The 26,441-nt window shown below is 36.1% G+C and overlaps 1 protein-coding gene across 2 annotated transcripts in view; it reads right to left on the bottom strand.

The window, feature by feature from the left end:
• The window catches only part of LOC117421018 (uncharacterized), a 62,896-nt gene that overhangs the window by 3,993 nt on the left and 32,462 nt on the right, over positions 1-26,441 (bottom strand). For both annotated transcript variants that reach the window (XM_034034864.3, XM_034034865.3), the window contains 5 exons: positions 14,146-14,315; positions 8,826-8,980; positions 7,826-7,903; positions 4,037-4,226; positions 2,073-2,200 (listed from right to left, as the gene is read on the bottom strand). In XM_034034864.3, coding sequence (XP_033890755.2) covers positions 2,073-2,200; positions 4,037-4,226; positions 7,826-7,903; positions 8,826-8,980; positions 14,146-14,315 — 721 coding nt within the window. The remainder of the gene's footprint in view (positions 1-2,072; positions 2,201-4,036; positions 4,227-7,825; positions 7,904-8,825; positions 8,981-14,145; positions 14,316-26,441) is intronic.

The following is a 26,441-nucleotide window of genomic DNA, read 5'->3' as shown; positions in this document are numbered from 1 at the left end:
TGGAGAAGAGGAGCAGGAGCTGCCTCTGCTGCCTCCACGGCCAGCAGCAGAGCAGCAGGAGCTGCCTCTGTCTCCACCACCATCAGAGGGAGAGCAGCAAAAGCTGTCTTTCCCTGAACCACTAGAAGGACCAGGACAGGATGCTGGCGGTCCTCAGCAGCCCCTGCATATACTGCTGAGCAGAGCATCGGGGGAAACTGCCCGGCCGCAGCGGCCACGAAGAGGGTCAACCCCAGCACCCCAGCTAGTCCTGATTCCTTCTCCAGAGGGAGAAGTGGAGCTCCCACTACCGCCTTCATGGCCAGGGGCTCCCCTCCTGCCATCGCTTCCTGAAGGTCCGCTGCTGCCGCAGTCGCCTTCCGAGGGTCCGCTGCCGCCGTCGCCCAGGGTCGCCTGTTCGCCGTCGCCCATGGATACTTCGCCTGGGGTCGCTGCCAGTCCTACATGGAAGCAGGAAATACTGTGGCCGGAGCCCCACAACGGGGAGCTGCTGGCTATGAAAAAGGGGGTGGGGGGGGGGGAGGTCAGGAGACCCGCTCCCCCCGCAGCATTTTCGCTGCCAGATGGAGTGTGGCTGGAGCTCCGGAAGATGGACCTCTCACTATGGCCACCGCCATGGACACCTTGCTTCCCCTCTTCCGGGACTTTCGGACTGAGGGGGGAGATGGCCGTTAGGGCCATGTGTGCTTTGCACAAGGGGGGGATATGTAACAGGGCAAGGAGCCCTGTACATGATTATTTGTTTATTTTTAGAATGGGGTACCCCTCCGCCCCTGGGCAATTTATTATTTTGTATTTGTTTTGTAGTATTATTATTACGATGATGATTATTATGATGATTTATTATTTATATATATGACAGCGTAGCCGTGTTGTTTTTTTATTGTTTTATTAAATGTGACGGCGAAGAGCCGTATGTTTGATTTTGTTTTGCAGTGTGGATGAGAAGCCCCATCCATAATAAAAAACCTTGTGCAGAAGGTGACCATCTCCCTATTAATTAATTGTTTAATTTGTTGCTAATCGGGAGATGGTCATCTGCATATAAGCCTGCAGCTCTCTGCACTCGTGGTGGGTGTTCAAGAGGAGGAACAGAGCGAGAGGAGTTTAAAAAATAAATCTAAATATAGGAACAGTGAAGGCGATTGCCCATCCTGACCTATGTGGGGTTTTTTTGTGTTCATGATTTGTTTTATTTAAAACCTTTATTTTGCTATGTAAGCAAGTGTTTTTTTTTTTTTTTTTAATATTTTATTTATTTTTGTAATTTTAAATGCACGCCGCGTCTTTTGCCCTGCAGTACTTGCTTCTTTGTTTACTTCCTGCATCTGGCCTGACATCACCACACAGCCATCCATGTCACAGGGATGTATTTACCTTGGGGAATACAGAATGGAATGTATTGATGTATTTACCTTGGGGAATGCAGAATGGCATGTCCGTTTAATGGGTGTCAAAAGCAAACTTGTAATCAGACCCTATATAATGCAAAACTAATGAAAATATGTACTGTTGTTTGAAAGTAACTAATGAAAAACAAAACCCCTGTGAGTCATACCACTTGTATAAAGTATGTTCTGCGAAGTTTCTGAAGTATGTGAGCAAAAAGTAAAATCTTCAAAAATGAAAAGGAGAAACCGAACTGGCTGCATTCTGTAGTTACAATGTTGGCTAGGGAATGCACCTGACAGTCATGATACCATCTGCCCTCAGGAAATTTCAGGCTGCAACCGCAAAGCCCATTTAATTATAGCATTTTTGACAATCATTTCCTTGTCTGTCATCTGACACATTTGGCTATGTGACTAACCCTCTATTAAAAGTGCAATGAAAATGTTCCACCGTTAGTATACAGTGTGTTAAGTAACATTATCAGGCTAGTAAAGATGTTGAAAGCTAATCATAACCATGTGATACTCAACAGGGTTCAGACTCAATGGCTATACAAACAACTGAAGAATGTATTATTAGTAGTCGTAGTCACAGTCTTTGTATTATTAATTAATTAATTAATTAATTAATTAATTAATTAATTAATTAATTGAGCATCTCAAATCACATCTCTTGCTTACCTTATTGTGGGTAAATAAGTGCTAACTTCAACCAAGCTGACATCTGTTACACAAGGACAGGAACTAAGAATTAAACTCTCCAGTTTAGGGCACTGTCTTACAATGTGATGTACAACCCGATCACGGATCTGTAAAAATATATTAGAACATTTTTCACAAATTGGTTAAAAATGTACAATATATTACTATAAGCTCAGTACGAAAATCATGACTGATTAAGTCAATGTTTCCTGCATCATCTTTACCAATAAGTGAACTTAATGTAAACTTAACAAGATACATTTCCAAATGGCCAAGCTGTTTATAGTACATCTATGTAATCAGTCCACCAGGTGCAAGCAAAGTTGTGAGGAGCATGTGGACATTGTTTCCTTATGTTTTATGCACCGGTGTTTATTGATTTATTCATTGTTTTTTACACAGTATGCACTGGCATGGAACAATACAGAGTCTCTATTTTTATAATGTTCACTCAATGCAGGAAGAACAAGCTAATGTCGATAAAAGACTGCTGCTAAGATTTTGGAATGTTTGTGTGGTATGTGTTCAGGCATAAATTGTAACAAATAAGTGTTCGGATCTGCAAGCTAGCAAGATGAGACCTATGCCAATGAGAGGTAATACAACAATTTACCATTCCACAACTTGTCATTTTGAGCAATCTATGTTAAAAAGGTTACTTTATACCATCTACATTTCATAATATTTCATTTCTTATCTGTTTAATATCCAGGGGCCAGTTTTTCAAAAGTTTGGTCATCTGATTTCCACATTTGATTGGGATTAAATTGTAAAAATTGGGTTTTACAAAATGTCAGCAAGCGATCGGGTTTACAGTGATCCGGATTTCACTTTGGTAATTCGATCGCACTTTTAATTGCGATTAAATGTTGTAATTGAGTTTTTCAGAATTTAAAGTGGAAAACAGGATTACTTTTAACCAAAATATCAGGATAATTTTTATCCTACTGCAAAGGTGGATTTCACTTTTAAATAAACATAGAACATATTTTGTTAGAATTTCGATAGAAAACTCACACCAGATATGTTCACATATTTATTTAAGTTTTGTATCCATGCTGGCAAATTAACAACATCTGTCTGATTAAGGTAAAAACGCATTCAGTGTTATAGCTGGTATATTGTGATTGATAGCGATATTGTGGAAAATAATGCAGTCTAGAATTATGTTGCATGCTCTTAGCGGTTCCATACGCAGGCAATTCAGACAAGCAAATTAAAACATTAACATTAAGTGAATTGTCTGAGGGTTTTTTATATGAAACATAATAAATAAATAAACCTGTGTATTAATACTCATATTTATGACATTTATTTTTTTAAATTTGACTATATCATAAATAAATGGCCTATTTAAAAAAAATAGGCTATAAAGAATTATAAAAAAAAACTGCATTTCGTAATCGTCATTATTTGTAATCTGGATAAATGTAATCCAGCAGGACCATTTTCTGAAAAACCGGATCAAAACGATCCAGATAAAAGTAATCTCGATCACAAAATATAGGATTATAAAATCTTTAAATTTTTATAGAGAAGTTTTGAGAAACCGGACCCTGCTGTGTGTGTTCTCTTTGATTCTATATCATGTTTTTGATTAAATCATTATTTATCATGCTTCCAAAATATTTCAGCAATAAAATCCTTTTTCAGCTGTTTTTTTTTTTTCAAAAGTTAAAATTCTGAAGTTGTGGTTTTATAAATGAACACTGTGTGCAAATTGTTTAAATGGGCTCACTTCAGAATCTCAGCATTTAGAAAAAAAAGCATGTAAAGAATGATACAGCAACAATAAAGCATGATAGCAAACAATATTATATTATATAATATTATATTAAACAGGTAAGAAATTCACTATTATAAAAAGATATCCCTGTAAAAAGTGAGAGCACCAGTCTTGTCTACAGTAAACAGCAGATTTTGAATACAGTACCAAGCCTTACCGCATTGAGACCTGTTACATTAAGTGATGTTAAGTTTTTGAAGCACAACATCATCTGAGTCGCACAGACATCTGTAATCTTTGGAACTCTGCCAATGTTCAAGACCTTCATGTTGGAACATTCATGAGCCATGGAGCTCATACACTTTGCACTGAGAGCACGGCATCCAAATACTTCCAGCCTGTTGAGTCTAGAAAGAAAAAAGAAAAAAGAATAGTCCACACACCAGACTATCGAGTTAAGATAGGTTTAAAATGTTAGGCAGCTGAACCTGATCTGCTGAGTGGCAACATATGTACTCTGAGGGTTCACTCAAGCACATACATGATACGCAGGGTTGGTACGAACGCTAGAGTCAACATTCCTATATTAACAGCAATTTTGGCTGATGAGAGGAGCCCAGAAAGTTTTTTTCCTTGGAGTAGACAAGCCTCCATTATAAACTCCTATCTGCTATTAACCACAGTCCTAGCAGAAGCAGGTGACGTGATCTGAGCTCAGGTTTTAATTGAAGGAGCCCAGAGAGTCTGACGTAACGACCTTTTCATTTTGACTTGCTGTATTTTTAAGCTTAGTTCACATCTATTGAGGGTTTCCACCCACGGGACCGCAGCACCATACTGGCGGTCAAAACAGTTATGGCTGTTAATGCACATTTGGTATCTTCCACACTACAGTGTGAGTTATTTGCCACAGAACACACTTTTCACCTCCAGTGTCAGGAATTGAAAATATATAGAGAAAAGTGCCAGATTCTAGGAGTTTGTGATCCCTATTGTGCACCGCCGGTACTTTTCACAGCACTTAAAGAGAGCCATGAACTCCCCGACCTTGACGTCGTAGATATCTGGATCTATTTAGTTGAGAACCCCTCTCCCTACACAGCTTCCCAGACGAAGGCATATAAAAGTACCAATAGTTATAAGTGCTTCATCTCAGGATCCGTAATGTCTGGCATTTAGACAAGTTCTATGTTATCAAACACTGTTGCAGCAGCAAAGGTCATTCAAAATGACAGCATTCAGAACTGGGCAGACACATGGCAAATTACATTTACTAGAGAAAAGTGTAAGGTACTGTATGCAGGCAATAAAAATGTGCATTATAAATATCATATGGGAGATACTGAAATTGAAGAAGGAATCTATGAAAAAGACCTAGGAGTTTATGTTATCAATGGATGGGCCCAATGTCAATTGGAAAACACATGACATGCTTGCAACTGATATTGAAGAAGAAACAAATCACAAACTTCTTAATATAGGTAGTTGTGGGCTGCATATCGTGCATTTAGATCAGGTAGTGCAGAGACAGAATGGGGCATCGAGGAGACATTGAGCTCACTGTATTGACTTTACAAAGGTAAGCGGATCCACTGATTTCCCCAAGCAATTTTGTAAGCAGAGATGGTTGGAGAATATACAAGTTGTAGAGAGAACCACAGAGGTGTGGCCACATGTTCAGGAATATGTTGCCAGTGTTAAGTCATGCAAAGTCCCTAATCCTAAAAAGAAATCTTTCAGTGTTGTTGAAGTAAGCTATAAAGATCCCCTTTTCTTGGTTAAAGCCAGCAATTTCTTGTCCATTGCCACAGATGTTTCACTATTTCTCGAAAAAGATCACACAATTAATTCAATGGTCCCATTTCTGTCCAGTGATCTTTACAAAACTATCAAAGGCTTAATGGATCACTTTCTCCAACTTAATACTCTAAAAGCAGTGACTTCTGCAACCAAGCTACTCAAGATTGATATCAGTGATTCTTCATGTCACAAGGATGTATCCCAAGTAAATGTTGGCTTTGTGGCAAAAAAGGTGTCAGAAAAAGACATATTTGCTATAAAGGCAGATACCAATGCATTTTTAATTACTGTGACAAAATTACTACAGAAATCCCCTATTTCCTATGTACTTGTCCAAAACTTAGCTAGATCCAGAAAGAACTGCTTAATAGCCTGACATCTGTGAGCAGCAGTTGAAAAAATCACCACCTTTTGAGTGATGTCTGACAGGTTAAGGACAGTAAATGTGTTGAGGTCATACATCAATTTAAAGATTTTGCTATGAGCAGCACTGCCAACTTTTTCTCATTCAACAAGGAGATCAACAAGGAGATCAACAAGGAGATAACTGTTGAAAATATGTCAGAACAGACATTGGTTGCACGGAGACTGATCTCAGACCACCTGAAGAATGTTGGCAGGGTCAACAATGTGACAATTATCAAAGAGCTGCTTCTGTCTGCCTCCACAGCTAGGCAGAAGTACCATGCCTACCTTAATGAGGAAAGGAGTAAGAAAAGAGTGGTGAGAAAATAAAATTATTTATGGATGAGGTAGATGCTCTGAAAGAAAAAGGAAGAAGAATCGAGACCAACATTAAGGTTCTTCTCAAATCTGCCGACAACAAGGCAGAGAAAGCTGATACCACAGGTCAGAACTCCTGTTGTATCAGAGAATTGTGAGGGTCTGGAACCAACTCCCCTGTAATGTTGTTGAAGCTGACACCCTGGGATCCTTCAAAAAGCTACTTGATGAGATTCTGGGATCAATAAGCTACTAACAACCAAATGAGCAAGATGGGCTGAATGGCCTCCTCTCGTTTGTAAACTTTCTTATGTTCTTATGTTTTTATCTCAAAGTCCAAAGCATTTTTGACTCGTCATTTATATTTTTTCACACCTATGTTCTTTGCTTTTGGACTGTATATTTTCCAATCAAATGACTAATAACTGTCCTCAGTACTGCATTTTGCTGACCATGATGATGTTCGACTCAAGTATGCCTGCTAAAATGACTTATCGTGTCAAGAATCATGCAAGGTAAGTCTGGAATTTTGATAAATAGGTCTGGAAAAAATCTGGAAATGTATTATTTCAAAGGCTGTAACAACCTTCCCTGCGCTTTTCGACAAGTTCAGCATTTTTGAATAACCCGACAATATATTTGGTGTGAACCCCACTACTAATACACACACCCTAACAATCACAGACACACCGTGATACAAAAAACGAAAACACATTTAATTTAAGTTCCAGCAGCGTTCAACAGAATCAATGTCCACAATAGCACAAAGCAAGTAAAATCTCAGTCCCAAGAACAGTTCAGCAAGATAAATAACCTGGACTGTGAAACGTCATGACCAATAGATCCACTAACAGAGAGGAAGAAGGGTGCTGTATCCACTGTAGAAAGGCATCAGGTGAAATCACAGAAAGGTAAAGAAATCCAGCCACTTGCTCTAATGCACAATGGTAAAATAATCCCCCCAAAAAGTATATAGGAATTCAAAGATTATTCAATGGCTTTCCTTTTTTAATTGGCATTTATATTTAACAACAACCTATTTCACAGTCACACACATTACTGTTAGTACCTGCTAAAAATACAGTGTGTATACAATGGAATGTAAATTGTTTTGGTCTATATGAAAAAAACCCTGCAACAACATAAGTTTTGCCTTATACATTATTTTAGTAGTTTGGTGAACATCCTTTACAGTATTCATGTACAGTATACTGTCATGATTGGAGCACATAAAATACTTATTTAGACCCTTTCGTGAAAATCTACTTTTAAATAGATTACTGATGTAATTAAAGCTTCTAGTGCATTATGTATTGGACAGTGAAGCACAAAAGACTTGAATGCCACAAACTGATGAATAATACTCCATTCATGTTTTCTGATATTAGTGTGATCATTCTTTCATAAGCAGACAGCCATCTCCACAATATTCCCGTTGCCAGGTATATGCGTCCCCAGCAGGGAATAACAATAAATACTGTACCTTTTCCCATGTTTTTTAACCAGAGAATTAAGAGCATCATCCGTCATCTGGCAGCCATTAACTGACAGGCACTGGAGGCTGCAAACATTGAAGGGAAATTATTCTCATGTAAATGTTTTTATAAATTAGCTTTTTTTATACAATAATGCCTTACATATTTGCAGTCTTTTAATAGTAAATATTTTTGTTAGCAACTCAGATGCACTGAAATGATGTCCGATAATATGTTTGCTACAGAAAAATACAGTTGCAAAGGTAATAACTTAAGCAATCTTACCTTTTTTTGTACATTTATTAAGTTTTTAAATACTGTACATTTATTAAGTGTAATATATATATAATTATAAAATTAATCTTTTACATACTTTACTTAAAGGATTTATCTGGAAACTGATGTAGACAGAGCTAAAGTATATCTGGATGTTTGTGACAAGAGTTTTAGGAAAAGTATGGAAGATATGTATGGAACAGTTTTCAGAAGCTTCTTGTCAGCAAACAAAAATAATACATTGTTCTGTTCTGGAACATGAAATTGAACATCTTAATTTGTAATCTAAAAGGATTATAAATATGACATGCTAGGGTATAAAATTAAGAAAACATGATCTCACTAGCTTAAAAAAAACTTCAAAGCTAATATGTAAGCATTACCCTGAGTATATTTCTTATACTGCTTTATGTCGTACGTGGGGCAAAGAATTCTCAGAAAAATATGTAGCATTGGAACAGGGACACTGTGCCATCACTGGCTTCTATTGACGGATATGCGTTATCTGCAGGAAAAAGTCAAACACTGCCTGTAACGCACTGCTGGCTGTGTTTTGTTTCCATTCTTGTACTTTTGTATTTTACACCGTTGTTGGGACCTACCCATGACTATTTCTGTATGCTGTAAAAATAAATCTTGTGCGTCTGTGCGATATCTCAACATCAGTTCCCATGTCTCTGTTTTGTCAGCGGATTACCCACACCTGTTTCACAAATATTATAAAATACATACCTCCTACAAGCTTGAACAAGAGCTTTGATGCCATTATCGGTGGCTCCTGTCCAGCTGATGTCCACTGATATCAGGTGAATACAGTATGTACTGGCATGGGACAATACAGAGTCTCCGTTGAGTTTTGGCCCACTGCAACTTGTAATATTCAGTTCCTAAGGTCCAAGCATAAAATAATATTAAAATAACCTTCTAGCAATGTGGTTAAGACAAGTGGAATATCTCTGCCATTTGCTTTTAGTGGGATTCAGGATAACTGGACACAGTATAGTTTGGATAAACAGGTCCAATTCAGAGAATAGTAGTCTGTCGTTGAATGATGCTGAGAGGCAGCACATTGCTGACCTTTTTATTGAATTAAAACCTTAAAAGAAATACCAGTACTTGGTCTGACTGTGTATTATTGCCTCATTTACTATTTTAGTCTCCATTGCTAGAATTATATTGTTTGTGTCTATGATGTGAGTGTTGATAAAATCCATCAAAATTGATTTAAGCTTTAAGCACTTCAATCATTTTGGTCATTAGTCTAGAATTTCAAATCTTCCCACTGACCTGCATGGTCAGTTTGTATTTCCTTAGGTTTTGCTTATCCCCTTACATTATTTGGATGTTTGCAATCATACTGAGTGGGTAGTGTTGCAATTACACCTATAATGAGTGTGTTGAGGTAATTTGACTCTGAGTTCAGAAGCTGCTCTTTAGTTCTAGTTGTCTGCCATAGACATGTGTAACGTAGGCTGGATCAGTCAAGGTGTCTTGTATATGTATATATCACTAATATACATACATATATGTATGTATATTAGTGAGCACCAGCACCACCAAGAACATTGCTGTTTATAACCAGAAGAATACACATGAAACATGAGTCAAAGTGGTAGAACAGAACACTAGGTGCAGGCTCTTTTTTCTATAAGACACTTTGCCTAATCTAGCCTGTTACATGTATCTATGGCAGGCAACTAGTACCGAAGAGCAGCTCCTGTACTCAATAAAAAACCCTTTACACAGTATTTTAGTAAAATAACCACAGAGCTATGCAAATAACAATGTATTAGTTTTAGTGTTGAAAAAGGCAGGGTTTATTTTCTAACCACTTGACATTAGAATATAATAGTGTAATACTATCCTGGGGGGTCCACCATTGGTTCTGAAGGCAATATTTAAGGCAGACGACTCGCTACCACAGGTGGTCTTTAACCAAGGTTATACCTGTGCTTGGCGAGTATTCAGTATTCAAACAGAGATCTGTGCATTCAGATGTGAGAAACAAAAAACAACGGTCAGTTTTCTTTCTAGTTATATCCGTTCTATAATTACACACAAAATAACCTATAGTATGCCCTTATTGGAGAATTTTGCCAATAACATATGACAGACATCCAACTTGCATGCACTCAGCATTGTTGACCTCCGTCCACTTAGTCAGGCAGTGCTAATGCAGCTGATTAATACATTTCATGAACCTATGTCAGCTCAAAACAAATCAAATACACTCCTCTTATAGGGGAGTGATGGGTTACTGTATTTTGGGCACTTGTGGAAAATATACAATGACAAATTCAAGCCCTATTCATAACCTTCCCTATTAGATAGATGGTCAGATTTCCATATGTTTGTACAAAAGTGCAGGCAATTTAATTATGGTATTAGGGATACAACATAGTAAAACAACAAGAATAACACTGAAGACATTAGCTGATCTTGGTTGCTGGTTACCAAATCCCAATACATTAGCTGCTATTCCTGCAGTGTTTCACTTGAATTCATTACGAATTTGTGGCCATTGTTTTTATCTTCAAAATCATTACAAAAAATATTTGCTATTATTAACTGTTTAATGAATTTACATTATTAATGCTCAATGTACTTGGTCTGTATATAAGCTCCAACACTGATACAACCATGCAGCATCAATATTTGGAAAAATACATCTTGTTTTGTAATTGGAAAAAAGAAACTGGTTTAGTACAGATATATAATCGTGTGTTCCCCAATTTTCAGTAGAAGCTAATGACTAACGAGACGGTTGGCAACCCTATGGCAAAAACCAATAGTGAAGTGTTTGTGTTTGTGCACAGATGTTTCAAGACTCAATTTTGATTACATTTTTGCCAAAAAGATTAAGACGACTAAATGCCCAAAGCCTATTGTTATATGTTTAATGTGAATTGGAAAAGTAAAACATAAGCCCTTTTTTTTTTTTTGGAATCGCCAATTTTTTTTTCACATTTTCTCCCCAATTTGGAAAGCCCAATTATTATTTTTTATTTCAAACATAAGCCAATCTTACACAGAAAAAGACCATCTGTCACAGACATTTCATAAGACATTACAAATCTCAATACAGTATTAATCTCATCCCTGTTCAGTAGACTACAGTACGTTATCACCTTGGGTTTGACATGATTGATCAGCCACGTGTAATAGAAATCTAAGGTTCGCAGGATGTCTTGTTTTTTGAGAATGGGAGCATCTTATTTTGATTTTTCCTGAGGAATACCTAGGAATCTGCTCAAAACATGTAATGTGATTCAAGAATACCATATGGCAAAATAATAAATACCAATTGATCATCCCTCTTAAATATCTCTTGGCCTTGAACATATGGCTACAGATCCAACTCTTCTGCTCTACCAGCTGTAGCCTGGAAAAGCAGAAGAGAAGAGGTCTTCATTTTAATGTGAAGTACTTGCCATGGTTCTGGATACAAACTGTCCAGCACAGACCATTAACACCACTCTCCTCTTCCCATAGAGGCAAAGGAATATACCTGATATGCGATTTCCACTGTTAAAGTGAACGTAATTAGTATGGCAATGTAAGGTTACTGTGTTGTGGAGGTGCAAGGGTGGGCTCGGACTGAAACAAACACATAGGCTTCTGTACAAACAAACATGCTTTACTAACAGGATTGTGGGCATTCATGTTACATTTATTTAGTCCAACAAATTTTCAGGTTTCATACAACACATGTTGCATGTAAACCTAACAAGCCTCATTACATAGTCTCCATATACCCTTATCAGGGAGGAGTATCGTAGTGTACCTTCATCTAAACTCTAGCTCTCTCTAACTGAAATTCCTGAACAATCTAATGGGAGTAGGGCTTACTAAGTGGCATTTCTTAAAGGAGGTTCACTATACACTATACAGTTCACACATCGTAGGGTGAGATGGGACGAGACGAGCAGCAAAGTTAACTCTTTTTTCTCTTATGTACTTAAGTTACCTAACCCTCTAATCTTATGATAATGACACTATAGATTATATTGCTCAAGTTAAACAACATACAGCTGTGATCATGAGTTATCATAAGTACACAGGTGATCTCCATCAGTTATCATAAGTACACAGCTACAGTAGTATTTAATTGAAACAGTCATCTGTGTGCTAGTGTCACCAGTTTTCTCTTTCACACATTTTTCTTATAAAAAAATAAATAAAAACACTTAGCTACTTTTTTAGATCAGGTGATTGCGTTCAAATCACACAGTTACAAGTTAACAAGTATTTTAAACAGTTTCCAGCTTGTATGAGTCAGTTTAACCACAAAAGTGAAAACCGAGATAACTATTCTGGACCCCAGTCTCCCTCCAAAACTGTGAAAAGCGGGAAATAAATATTAGCACTATGAAACTGCCTGGCACATATTCTAAACATACTGAAGTATTTACTTAGCAAACTTTGGTTCCAGGATGTGGTTCAGCAGTAGAATTTCAGAACACAATGACAAGATTAAAGAAGTCGGTTGACATTCTCACCCAACTGTAACTGTATGCTGTGCAGGACTTTTTATGTATGTTATGAATAGTATGCATCTTTGTTGTTTCCAAACAGGTGTAACATTCAGGCTTGATAAGAATTCGAAGACATTGAAAAAAAACATTTAGTTGAAATGTTTGTCACTGAATGTATACAATTTATTTTAGCATTTCTAAACACTGCAGAAAGAAAGTACTACAAAGTTTGTGATTTGTTATTCTTCTGGCTTTACTAGCTAAGCTATTACAATTCTAAAGGCTATATTCCTGCTTACCTTTCTGAGATGGTACAGTATATTGCTATGTAAAGAACAGCACTGCAATGAATTCCCATAAAAACGATTTGCATCTGTTTCTTTCTATCTTATTTGATAGATATTTGTTTTACCCAACTGTATCCATGAATGTGTGTGGTAACACTGTAGTACAATACTCTGGATCTCTGTAGGTTAACTATCACACAAACCAGTAAACCGATAGCTGGCATTGCAGAAGAGCTGCAAATTTGCAAAGTAGAACCCTTTATGTTTTTGAGCAAATTCCCAGAACGCTAGCTTTTATACCAGAAGGATCATGGATTGAAATATCATTTAGGCACTGGCCATGTACTTGACAAACTGTATTGTTGCAGAATACACTGACTTGGAACTTGTTTGTCATATTCTAGCAAAAGTTGTTTTATTTTATTTGTTTTCTATCTTATGTTTGTCTACTGAGAAGTCCGTTGTCATTTACTGTCTACAGGGCTATCTGGTGTCTGGAACATCTGTCTGTATAGTAAACAGTCATGTGCCAGACTGATGAAATCTAGTTGTATTGTTTTTTGTATGTTGAGGTACTGTATGAGGTTTTATCAGCTTTTTGGAGAGGTCTCGCTGCTGTTTGTGCAGTATCTCAAACAGATTTTTGAAATATTATTGTATTTATTGGAATGAACTGTGTATGTATTTGCACACTGGGAGAATACAGTGTAACAAATAAAAACTACATTTTCCAGCACTGAACAATGAATAGTATTTTCATTTAATGGTAAGTGGTACTGTATAACATTTGCAATTCAAATGATCGCCCATGATATACACTATTATGTTTTATTATTAAATCCATTTAATCAGAAAGGGCCTTAATAAACCAAAGGAAAGTTTTAAACACACTGTATCCACATGAGAAAAATAACTGAAGCTCCATTGCCTTTTAAACTCTACCCCATGTGCGCTGACAAAAGTGCCATCTCTGGTACTGTAGGACTATTTCAAGCAGAAGACGATGTACTGTATATTTGAATCTTTATAAGAGCGTCATAATTGTTTTCAGCCCATGCCCCCAACCATGCCTTGTATGCTTTCAGAAAATGCTGATAATTTTGGACATTCAACAAAACTGTCATTTTTTTTAGCTTGAACTTAAGAGACCTTCAGGACACAATTCAGTGTGGCTGATGTATTGTTTTCTGTTTGTTTGTTTTTTCTGTTTCTAGCAGAAGCAGATTGTGAAATTAGTGAATAAGTGGTTAAGAAGTAGGAGCTACAAATAGCAGTCAAAAATATCAGTACCTTAAGAGAGTCCTTGCATTGTCTAAATAGTTCATGTAGTCCATTGTCTGTCATGGATTTAACTTCATCGTGACATCTATATAGTGTGAGGCTCTGTGGGCAATGTCTACCTATGCTGGAGAGCCAGTTGTCATTCAAACACATGCTGTTTTCAATCCGAATAACCTCCCCTGTAAATGGAAAGCAAATGAAAAACAGGTTACTGACATCATAGCAATTTTATAAGCAATTATTTAATGTTCATCAACAAATCCTACTAGAAACCTGGAACAGGCTTAATTGGAAATGTGGTGATTTAAAAGCTTGTTGGTTAGATAGTACATAAACTAGCAGATATAAATATATAGATAATATTATTTTTAAAGTGGAGGTTTATCCTAAGTCTGTTTACATTAAAGTGCTGTCTGACCATAAAAAATATATATTTTAGAAATAAGCATAGAAAAAATCTCCAGCACATGCATTCATTTTTCCATTTGCCCACTTAGCCAGGAAGGTCACAGGTGTTTTTCTTGTTCTTTGCTTCTTTCACATCGACTCTTATTAACTTTAAGCATACCAAAAGCATTTCTGTTATTTCATAATGGTCCGTTCAAGAGGTCTGCTGACATCATATGAATAGAACATGTTGCTGTGCTAATGCAAGTCATTATGCTTTAATCCAAATGGCATCATCTGACTCAGACGTGGAGAATGGTTTTACTATTGAAACGTAAAACTTCAAAACAGCAACAGATTCTTATAAATAAGTGACTTTTCAAACCACCACTTCACAGGCCTTAATTCAGAATGTTCTAGATATTGACATTATATATTGGTGTTTATGACATACAATCTAAAGGCTTGAAGTTAACACATGTGCAGGATGTCTAATTGTATAAGAGATATTGTGCAGTTTGGGTGAGAGCTACTTAAACTGTTTATAATAATGTTTCTTAAACAAGAAGATACATACAGCTTATAAACTTATTAGAAATCAAGAAAGTAGATCTTGTACTCAGGAACCACCAGTACTGTTCAACGTACAGTAAAAGGTGTTGTTGTATTACATTTTTGAATCACACAAGATTTATAATGGCTAGTATAGTTTGGTTCAGCCTTGTTAGGTTTAAGTTTATGAGCAACATGTGTGTCATGTGAAACAGGAAAAAATGCAGGACTAAACAAATGTTACATGAATGATGATGACTTGAAATCAGGTCTATGAATCTTGTGGGTTTGTACTGGGAATCCCTGTGAAGTTTGAAATAACCTTTGTACCTCCACAACAGAATAAAAACCTTTAAAAAAAACACATGTTTTTTTACTTAGTAATTTCAGAGACAATTTATTGGAAGAAATAGCACAATACATGCAAAGCAACATGTTACATGCAAATTGTCAGTGTGTTTTTTTTTTTTTTAAATACTATTCATTTTTACACAATGTGCTTTTTTGTATTATTTGTTTTTCCATCCACTGCTTCTGTGTTAAGTGGCCTGTTTTATATCTTTACTTGCCTGTGATGGTAAGGTCAAGATCAAAATAATGTGTTAACTTTTTCAACATGCAGAACATCTACATCATTTCAACCCTGAGAATGGTTTAAATGGTACAGTACTGTACTTTCTGAAGTGCTGTCAGGAATATACTGTATAAGGGTTGTGCAAAGAACATCCACAATCCCTTTCAATCATCTTTAAGCTTGGCTTATATAAAAAGCTGTAAATACACGTCAGCCACCATGGTTCATACATATATATTACCTATCAGTCCAAAGATAAGAGTGCTTTGAAAAGAAAGGCAGATTACAGAAATCAAGGAAGTGACTAGAAATATACAAGAAAGAATGAATTGAGAATATTGAGAATATCATCATTTATATCACTTGTGTTAAATTTCCATTAGTTATTTTTATGTTATGTGATGAAAAGTTGAGACAACCTTAGTCACACTTTTTTGTTTCTTAATGAAAAGAAAAATAATAAAATCACATTATGATTCAATGTTAAATACATAATTTAAAATAAGAGGCAATGTTTTTTTTTTTTCCTAAACAAAATTAAATTGTTGTTTTTTATTTCTACATGAAATGAAAAATAATGAAATCACATCTTATCACAAGGCGATGGCACCTGCGATGTTAACACACCAACTTTCTTTGCAACAGCAGCGTGAGAAACCATAGGAGACTCCTCCTTATTCAAGAGTTCAACGTGGTTTACGCAATTTACACAAGTCACAGTGTAATCACGTACTCACTGCACTGTTCTAAGCGAACCTGTCTTGCTCTGAAAAGCGATTTCCTTTCATCATTTAAACAAAGTGATGTCCCAATTAAATGACGTAACTAGCATTGGGAAGAACTGAGAGTTGTATCCCATTTAAGCAAAAATCCTGATTATCAGTATCCCGATTAGACATTTACATATGCTGATATTCCACAAACAGCAAATAGGCCTGCTGTAATAAACATGATCCAATCATTAGAAGACCACCACTTGTGCTGCCTTATTTATCCTGTTAAAACCTAATGTATGGTTACCCAAAATGCACTCGATCGAGACATGCATTTCATTTTATAATTCAAATTCAGCCCAACGGGGTCCCCGAGGGGCTCATCTGTTAAAAGCACAGCAGTGTGGTGTGCAGGGTGAGTCATACAGCGCAGGTTCGTGCCCTGGCTGTGCGGAGTTGCTGGTGTTCGCTAGGAATTCTGAAGGGAGCGTCATATTAGCTATGGTGATCCGGTGGTTTAGGGAGGTAAAACTGGCAGGAACTGTTTCTCCTGATCACACTACAGCGAACCCTGATGGCCAGATGCCCAGTGAGCTCAGAGCAGACACCTGCCGGGCTGGCCTTTGTCCTCCAGAGGCCGGTAACTCACTGACATCTGCTCTCGAGTTCCTAGATTTAAAAGCGGAAGCTGGCTTGGTCATGGGACCAGAGGACGCCCACTGAACCTTCGGATCTCCTGATCCGGTGAGGAAAAATAAATGTACACTCCAAATTGGGGAGAAAATCAGGGGTAAAATAATTGGGCACACTAAATAAAAACATTTTTTTTTAAATTAAAAAAAAAACTCAGCCCAAGGGCTTTACTTTGTTTGTTTGTTTGTTTGTTTGTTTTCGTCGCACCTCATCCATGACAAATATATGTCATAAGATATCTTTAGTAGGCTTTTTTAGCTTTCTGGTGGGTGGTTTGAAGTGGTAATGAATTAATGAATGCACACAGAACATTGTTTCACTAATAACTTGGCATGGTTGGTGTTTATTTAGTTGTAGCTAGGGCCTAGTACAGTAGGGAGGATATAGCCTACTCCAGCAATACTGCTAGTTTTCTCTTCCTCTTAAACACTCATTTAAATCGGAGCAACTTCTTGCTTTCAAATGCTGCTGAGTAAAATATTATGTAAGCATCAATTACAATTTGTGGGAAAATGGTGAGAAAAAATATACAGTACACTAAATACTTCGCTACAAAAAAGTTTGCTTATCTTTTTGTCACAAATATTCTTTTATTTTTTCTTTGACTAATAATAATGTTTTAAGTGCAATCCCCTGACCTCTCTGCAAGTTGAGAGTGGCTATCACACATCTTTAAAGATCTTTGGAAATACACAGTAGTTGTTATGCCATAAATAAAAAATCATTGTTATTAGTTTGTTTAAATGCTGAACCTTTTGCGATTGACCATGTCTGCCTGTCTGTCATATTCAACATTGTGACCCTCAATTTGCTGCAGTGTGGTAACCAACATTAATTTAAACTTTGTAAGATTTAATTTACTGTTTAATATCCTTTCTGATATAATATCTTTATTTTTATATAGCGCCTTTCATAGTGGACCACCATCACAAAGCACTTTACAGAGGTAGGCTGTGAACTGTGCATTATATGCAGAGTCACTTACAATAGGACACTGATTTAACATCTAATCCGCAGGACGGAGCAAAATGAGGTTAAGTGACTTGCCTAGGGTCACACAGTGACTCAGTCATTGGCAGAGGTGGGATATGAACTGGTGACCTTCTGGTTACAAGCCCTGGACTTTAACCACTGGACCGCACTGCCTCTTTCTGAATTATCATGCAAGAGTTTCTTCAACAATTATTTATTTTTCGATTTGATTAATTTAGGAAAGTACCTGACGTTCAACACTGAGAGAACTTCATGTTTTTAAAATGAATCATCCAGATTTCTAATAAGGGCTAATTTGTCCATATCATTACTAATATATCCACATTTAGGTAACACAGATACAGTCCTATTAATATTTTTCTAAAAAAATACTGTAATGGCACAACAGGAAAACAGTAGATTTATTATTTTCATTTGTATTGTTCTGCTGTTTAACATCTACGGCTAATTGACATGTACAATATTCCCCTGAAAAATACATTTAATTTATCACAAGGCAACTTGGTCTGTTTATGTTAATTATTGAGCTTATACAACCTATAAAACATGCTAACACAATGTAAAAGGGAAGTAATACAGACCACAATATGGCCAGTAAAAGAGAAAATATAGAGGGGCTGTTCATACTAGTGAGAGAAGCCGTTTTTATGAATACACACAATCAGCTCTATAGCAAGCAATTTTTTGTGCAGTATCCAAATACAATCAGGTCAGAATCATTTATTATCAATAGTATTGTTATTATTTGTATTATTATTACTATTATTATTATTATGATTAATTATAAATAAAACAGACATATATTATTAAAATACAAGTATGTATTAGTTGTATAGAGTGGAGGTTGGAGGCTGATCTGTGCTGTGGTTTAAAAACTAAAGTCTTTATAACATCAGGGGAATAGAGTATATATTGATTGATTGAGTCATCATATACTGGGTTAGTACAGAAAGTGGGTTAGTCAATTCCACTGCTGTATAAATCCAAACAGACGTCACAGATCATACCATAACAATGGGTGTAACCCAGTGTTTGTCTACTGTGCACTGAAATGTCATCCATAATAGCTTGTGTTTCTGTTATTATTTTATTTCTTAGCAGACGCCCTTATCCAGGGTGACTTACAATTGTCACAAGATACTGTGGTCTCCAAGGAAGTGTTAACTAAATATCTAACTCCCCACCCTGAAGAATGACCAATGATTTCATTCTCTGCCTTATGACAGTCTGTCGCTTGTTTGCTGAAGGTGTTTGTTACTTCAGGAATTTTGCCGTGAGAATGGCACATGTGTTTACCAGCTGTAGCTGGCAGCAAGGTTTTATAGCATGACAGAGATCTGGGATCACAACCTTGAACTTTTTGTGTAAACAGACGGTCATGTAATATGAATAGCAGTGTTTGTATTGAGATTGTGTATATATATATTGTATATATATAGTGACAAAAGTCCTTCTTTTGGAATATTACCACTTTCTAGGGTAAATGAACCAGTGCAGACAGCAGTATTTCAAGTTCAAACAGGGTAATGCCTGTACTTTTATTGAATTCAGCATCCTCTGAGAAGAGGTATGCTGTGTGAAATCATAAACAAAACAGAACAAAACAAAAACCTAACTCCCCTTTGGAGTCCTACCTAAACCTTTGTTTCAGTTCTAACTAAATATCGGCCGGCTAAGCCATTTACCTATACTTACACAAGCCTTCACAAACTATAATACCTTCTTTCCTTTACAGATCTCAGCACACCAATCTCCACACAGATCTCCCCATTCTCCAGCATCTTTTTTTGAGCTGTTAAATACCTTGACTAATCAGCAGCAGGTGTGCGGCATTAAGTACATTAGCAGCAGGTGTGCCGCATTAACCAACTCTGGGTTTATTCTTGATCGGCCATGTGCAAAACCCTCCGGGGTTTCTGGGTCATGTAGTCCTCCCCATGACTTCAATGACTACATTTATTCTTTGCTCTGTTACAGAGGATATAAACTGCTCCCTATTTGGGGACCAACATATAACAACTCTATAACTTTTCCCCACACTCTACCGCATTATATATACCAACTAATGCCCATATATATATATATATATATATATAAAGGGCTGTCACTCGATTACAATGTTTGATCAGTTAATCTATGGGCATTAGTTGATTAATCCGTCTACATTTTGAATAAAGGTAACTATCTTATAGCAGCTGTCCTGCATAGTAATACTTCTAAATCAATAGAATCTACGAAAAAAAAAAATGGTATTTAGCCTTTTTAAAAGTATTTTTATTATTTATTTTTAGTAAATTTATACTACCATCCATTCAGGCCACTGTCAGTCACATACCTCAGTGGTTCCCAACCTCCAGGGGGTCCGCAAATAACTCCTAAAATTCGATTATGCAATTCTTGCAAAAAAACTATTTCTAGACAATCACACACTGTGCTACTAATATTACTAAACAAATAGCTTTAACCACGTGATATATAATTATAACATATGTTTGTAGTCTGCATTTTTCCCATTTATCTGTTTTCTTTTATTACAAGTGTGTTTATTAATGAAAATATATTACAGATACCTTTGAAGCAATATCAAGCATCGCCTTCAAAGCCGCCATTAACTGAAACAGCTTTCTAATGTGAAACAAATACTAACTAAATAACTTACACATTATGAAGGCACATTTGTCTTGTAAAAATTAGACTTATTTTTTTTTAGCCAGTATTATTTAAAAAAAAGAAAATCAGCATCTAGCATTCATGTAAATGCATTGCTTTCTAATCTGTGCTCATTCTACCGCTTGTGTTCACTGAACTTCAGGGGGAAAAAACGTAATGTGGCTGCCCCAGCCTTTTCACTCGGCATCAAAGTAGTGCACTGCATTGAATAATCCTAACCCGGTTTGAATAACTAAATAAAAAATAAAAAAACATGAAAACCACAGCTTTAGTACTTTTCATTTTCAAAAATATACTTGCTACAGGGGTATAGGAATATACCATTATTTCAATACATTTTTTGGAGAGGTTAGCTGCATATAATAACAGAGGTTAATGTGAACTTGTGAACTGTACCGTAGTGTGACCGATCAATTTCAGCTCCATGTTTTTATATTGGTTTATTCAGCCAGGTTTAATATCTCACAAGACTATATGCCAAAAGGAAATTCTATTAGCACTACTTCTGGAAATAAGGTGTAGTCTGTTCTTGGCGCTGTCATATTTAACTAAAATGCTATAAATCCTATCGACTGTGTGCCACCAATCCCGTTTCAGCCCACCAGAAGTGGTATGTAACATCCTGTACATTCTCCAATTATTTTTAATTTTTCAAACTGCTTCCCACCCACCTCGTCTTCGTATTACAGTGTGTTTTATATGTACATCGAGCAAAGCTGGTGATCAGTGAGGGCAATAAATTGTGTTAGAAATGGATAGATCAATTTATTACACGAGGTAACGGTTGCGGGGACCAGCACGTATTTACATTTACTGGATCCGAGGATGCCCCAAGTGCACTAATTGTCAGGAGGTTTTGTCAAACAAAACTCTTAGACCTGTAAAATTGAGATGCCTATATCTACAAAGCATTCAGAATGTGAAAATAAATGTAAACCAAAGAGAAACAGTAACTTTGCCATCAGCAACTTTCAATGCCCAAAAAGCCAGTTCTTGCTTGCTCATTGTGATGTATTGTATCCCTACATTTCTGCATATCTATTTGAACATCAGTCTGGGTTTGTTCAAAAGTTTTGAGTGTTACAGTGGCTCGCAAGTAACTTTGGGAATGCTCATGTTTTTGTGCTGACTTCGCTAGACATCCTAGATTGCTGTAGCCAGTGCTGTACTGAACAAAAGACAGTTCGAGCAGTATTTTTTTTTAATTGACAGCCACCGGTAAGCCACGGATATCTTTAATAATTTAAATTTTGGAAGTCGTGAGTATATCCCTTCCCTTCCTGTGTCAGTTTGTTTATTTGTGGTATATACCTGCCTTTTTTAACAATCTTCTTGACAATTGATTCATAACCAACTCAACTATGATGCCTCCGTTGTCTGATGACATTTTTTTTATTTGTAAAAAGTAAATCAAAATATTACTTTGACGTTCTCAATATAATTCTCAATAACGCTCTATAATAAGCAAAATTTAGCTATTGTTACACCGCTTAGGGCCAAGCATATTTATGTCCCGCCAAAACCACGGCAGATATTTGACTCTCCCATTGGTTAAACGTACTCAAGGCCGTCAGCCGAGGCAGAGAATACCTTCAACTGTTTATGTCCCGCCTCCGCTCACGTATCATTGGACTGCCATGGAGAAAATGCAGATATTCTATTGGTTGGTTTTATTTATGTATATACACAATTCTTTAGTTGATTAATCGGTCAACATATTGGAATTAAGACAAATAACACTATGTAACACAATTTTTGTTCCTGGGTAGTAAGTGTTATTTCCTATTGCTTATGCCTCAAAAGTATAGAAAATGGCTATTATTCCCCACAAACTTTGCTTTTGTGACCAGGACAGTGATATTTTGAAATTTACCTATTTCCAATGAGAAAACGGGCGAATTTGTGTCTTTTCGTTCACATAACATCAGAAAAAAACAACATATGAATCCAAATTAACATGTATTTATACTAAAGTAATACAAAAATGATAGAAGTGAGTAGTTTTTCGAGATTTACGATTATACTGTAAATCACTTTCACGAATCAGCCCCCAAATGTAGTCTCCCATCATGTTCTCTGAGAAGCAGCTGCAACCACGTGTTGAAAGTTTACCTAGCAATGTTAAAGGAATGAAAAGAATGAATATAATAAAAGACTAAACTTCCAGAGAATACTATTTTATTTTGCATGGATGTAAAATCCCTGTACCCCAGTGTTCCTAGGAATGAAACTTTAGAGGCATGTAAAGAGGCACTGGATAACAGAAAAGAGAAAAACATAATACCTACAGAAGAGGTGTTAAATATGGACATTTTTAAGAAAGTTTTTGGAAACAGTTATTTTACATTTGGAATGTTTCAAGCAGAATGATGGCACAGCAATAGGCTCAAAGTTAGGTGTGCATTTTGCAAGCACATATATGGGTAAATGGGAGGATATGTCGTTGGGTAAAGTACGCAAGAAACCTTTAGAACACATAAAATAAGTGGATGACATATTCTCAATATGGACACATGGAGAGGAATCTCTTTTCCAGTTTCATGAATTAGCAAGTAATATCCATCCTAATATTTCGGTAGATGTGGACAAAATCAGAAATTGAATTCTTAGATACCTTAGTTGAACTTGATCAAGGCTTTATTAAAACAGATCTTTACTCAAAACCTACTGGTATGCATCAGTACCTACATATGTCATCTTCACCTCCTATCCATACAAAAAAAGCCATTCCTAAAGGACTGGGTATAAGGATAAAAATAATCTGTTCTGATGAAAATGACTATAAAAAACAGAGAAAGGAATTAAAAATAAATCTTAAAAAATGATGATATAAAGAACAGTTTATTGAGAAAGAATTGAGAAAAGATGATAAACTCAATAGAAATGAACTACTTGGATATAACAAAAGGAAAAAATAGAGAAAAAAGTAATCAATCTTAAAAAATCCCTCATGCAAAACTAGAAGCCTTGTTTATAGTATATTTTGCCAAAAATGTAATAAAATTAAATATGTAGGAGAGACAGGTACACTATTATATAAACACATACAGAATCACCTATCAAAAATAAGAAATACAAAAGTAAATGAACCAGTGGTGCAGCACTTTACAAAGAACAAGCATAACATGAATGATGTAAAATCCGTAGTTTTAGAAAAAACTAAATTAGACAATGTACAATATAGAAGACTAAGTAAAATAAATGGATAAATAAACGCAGTACCATGATGCCTAAAGGTTTAAATAGAAAGGAATAGTAGATCATTATGTCATCAACTACAGTATGTGGTGAATGACATCACAATCACATTAATAGATTTAAATAGACATAAATGACTGTAGTTGCCATGACATCCAAAGCCTATAAGTACCTCCACTGTTTGTTTTCAAACACACTTTCCTTTGACAAAGGTATGAAAACATACCGAAATGTTGGGAAGTTGTCCCTTTTGTAAAAAAATATATATATATATATATATATATATATATATATATATATATATATATATATATATATATATATATATATATATATTATATAAAAAAACTTAGGTAGGCAATTATGGTTTGAACATAGTTTAATATCATTAGCCTTAATTGGTCCACACCTGTAGCCTGTATCAGCCAAATTCCTGGCTGATGATGGGCTGGTAAAAGAGAGCTTGCACAGCTAGTCAGGCGTCTCTTTTCGACCTAAGCTGGGTTCATCTATGCCGGAAACAGGAGCTTTAGAATTAGGGCTGTGGGGTTCTGCCTATTCGGATCCAGGATTAATCTGCGGAGACCTACCTGCAGGGCTGGAGTCTGGACCGCGGGACTTGTAAAGAGTGCGCTGGTTTAAGAGAACAACAACGGGACGGTTGGTAGGCTTATGAATTTTAGGAAGTAAATAAAAACGGCTACAGCAAGGGTTTTCAACAATAAGATTAGACGCAGATTTTGGTAATAAGTTATTCTGGATGGCAAAATGGATAGTAGATGCACTGTAGTTTGTAACAGTTGGGTAAGATCATTTGGGACTTTCGTGTAGAAGTTAGTGTCAGAATGTTGTTTAGATGCTTCTTCTATATATAGATCCCTTTTCCAAACTACTGCAGCTCCTCCTTTGTCAGCAGGTTTTATTATGATGTCATTACATTTCTGTATATTCTGTAAGGCATGATATTCATCTGTTGTCAAGTTTAAACAATTAGTGTGTTGTTGAAAATTAATTTGACTTATTTCTCGTTCACTTTTATCAATAAAAAAATCTAAGGCTTGAAAAGCTCCGGAGGCTGGTGTCCAAGTAGAGTGCTTTTGTTTGTATTTCTGGAAAATATCTAAGGAATCAGAAGCTGTGTTGGAGGATTGTGAAGCACCTAATTCATTTGTATCTGTGTCTGCATGAAAATGGGCATGTAAACGCATGCGGCGAAAGAAATGCTGTGTGTCACTGATGACTGCAAATGTGTCAGTGGATTTCTTTATTGGTACAAATGTGAGACCTTTGGATAAGAGTAAGACCTTTGGATAAGAGCAGTAGTAAGTGCCAAATTTTCTGGGATTGTAACAACAGTTTTATGTGGTCTTTGTTGTATTATATTTTGATAATTAATGGTAGTCTTTGATGTCTTATAGTCTTCCTTGAGCTTAATCCATTTTTTTGCTTTATTTTCATGAAATCATAGATATCTGCATTTAAATTGTGAATAAGGCGACAAGCTTGGTAGTATAAATCATTATTATGTAACATATCTTTTAAGCATGTCTTGGAAGTTATCATATCATGGTCAAGTTTTTGTATTTTATATTGATAATTTTTGATAGTATGCCTCATGATACTTTTACTACATTTAAATAAAGTAGATTGCACTTGCCTGTAATATCCTCTATGGTTGTCGCTTGGATGGAAATTCATTCTGAAGCCTTTAGGAATGAGGTTTACTTTTAAACAGTTCTTAATGAAATTAATATGGTTGGTAAATCTTGTCTTGCTCCATGTTGATCTTGCAAGTTTGATATAAGTTGGAGTTATTCTTGGGTTCAAAAAACTGGTAAATCTTGTTAGTTCTTGCAAGCACTGTGATGTTATTTTTCGTATGGAAGTCATCGTTCTTAAGTAGCAGTAAAAATATATGTAAAGTTTGAGAAAAAGGAAAACTGCTGTGTACCAAAATGATCAATAAGAAAAAGAAAAAAAGAAAAGGACATTTCAGGTACTTAAAAAGGTAGAATAATAGATTACAAATCAATTATCAGGACGTTTCGGACTACAAGTCCTTCATCGGCTGAATACAAAAAAACAGTGCTTTAAGAAGTTGATAAAAAACAAACAAGTAGTCTTTTAAACAAAATTCCAGAATGTTGATGATCATGATGATGATGATGATGACCTCAGAATATAATGTTCATTCCAAATGGCTCCAAAGTGCCTAGTTTGAAAATAAGTTCACATTCCTTTTGTTTCCTGACAGCATTAGTTCCATAGCATTGAAACATCCCACAAATTGTGATGTCTTCTATAGTGTGGTCATTTCTGTTAAAATGTCTGGCGACAGGAAAGGTAGAGGTGTTAATTCGTATACTTCTCAGATGTTCCACGAAGCGATCAGCCAAGCGTTGTTTTGTTTCACCAATATATAGCTTGTTACATTTGATGCAGCCAATGCAATATACTATTCCTTTACTAATGCAAGTAAAAGTATCATGGATAGTAAATGAGGATTTTGCTCCCTTAACTACTGT

The sequence above is a fragment of the Acipenser ruthenus genome, chromosome 1 (assembly GCF_902713425.1).
Source record: "Acipenser ruthenus chromosome 1, fAciRut3.2 maternal haplotype, whole genome shotgun sequence".
Lineage (NCBI taxonomy): Eukaryota > Metazoa > Chordata > Actinopteri > Acipenseriformes > Acipenseridae > Acipenser > Acipenser ruthenus.
This window is presented reverse-complemented; position numbering and strand designations above follow the sequence as displayed.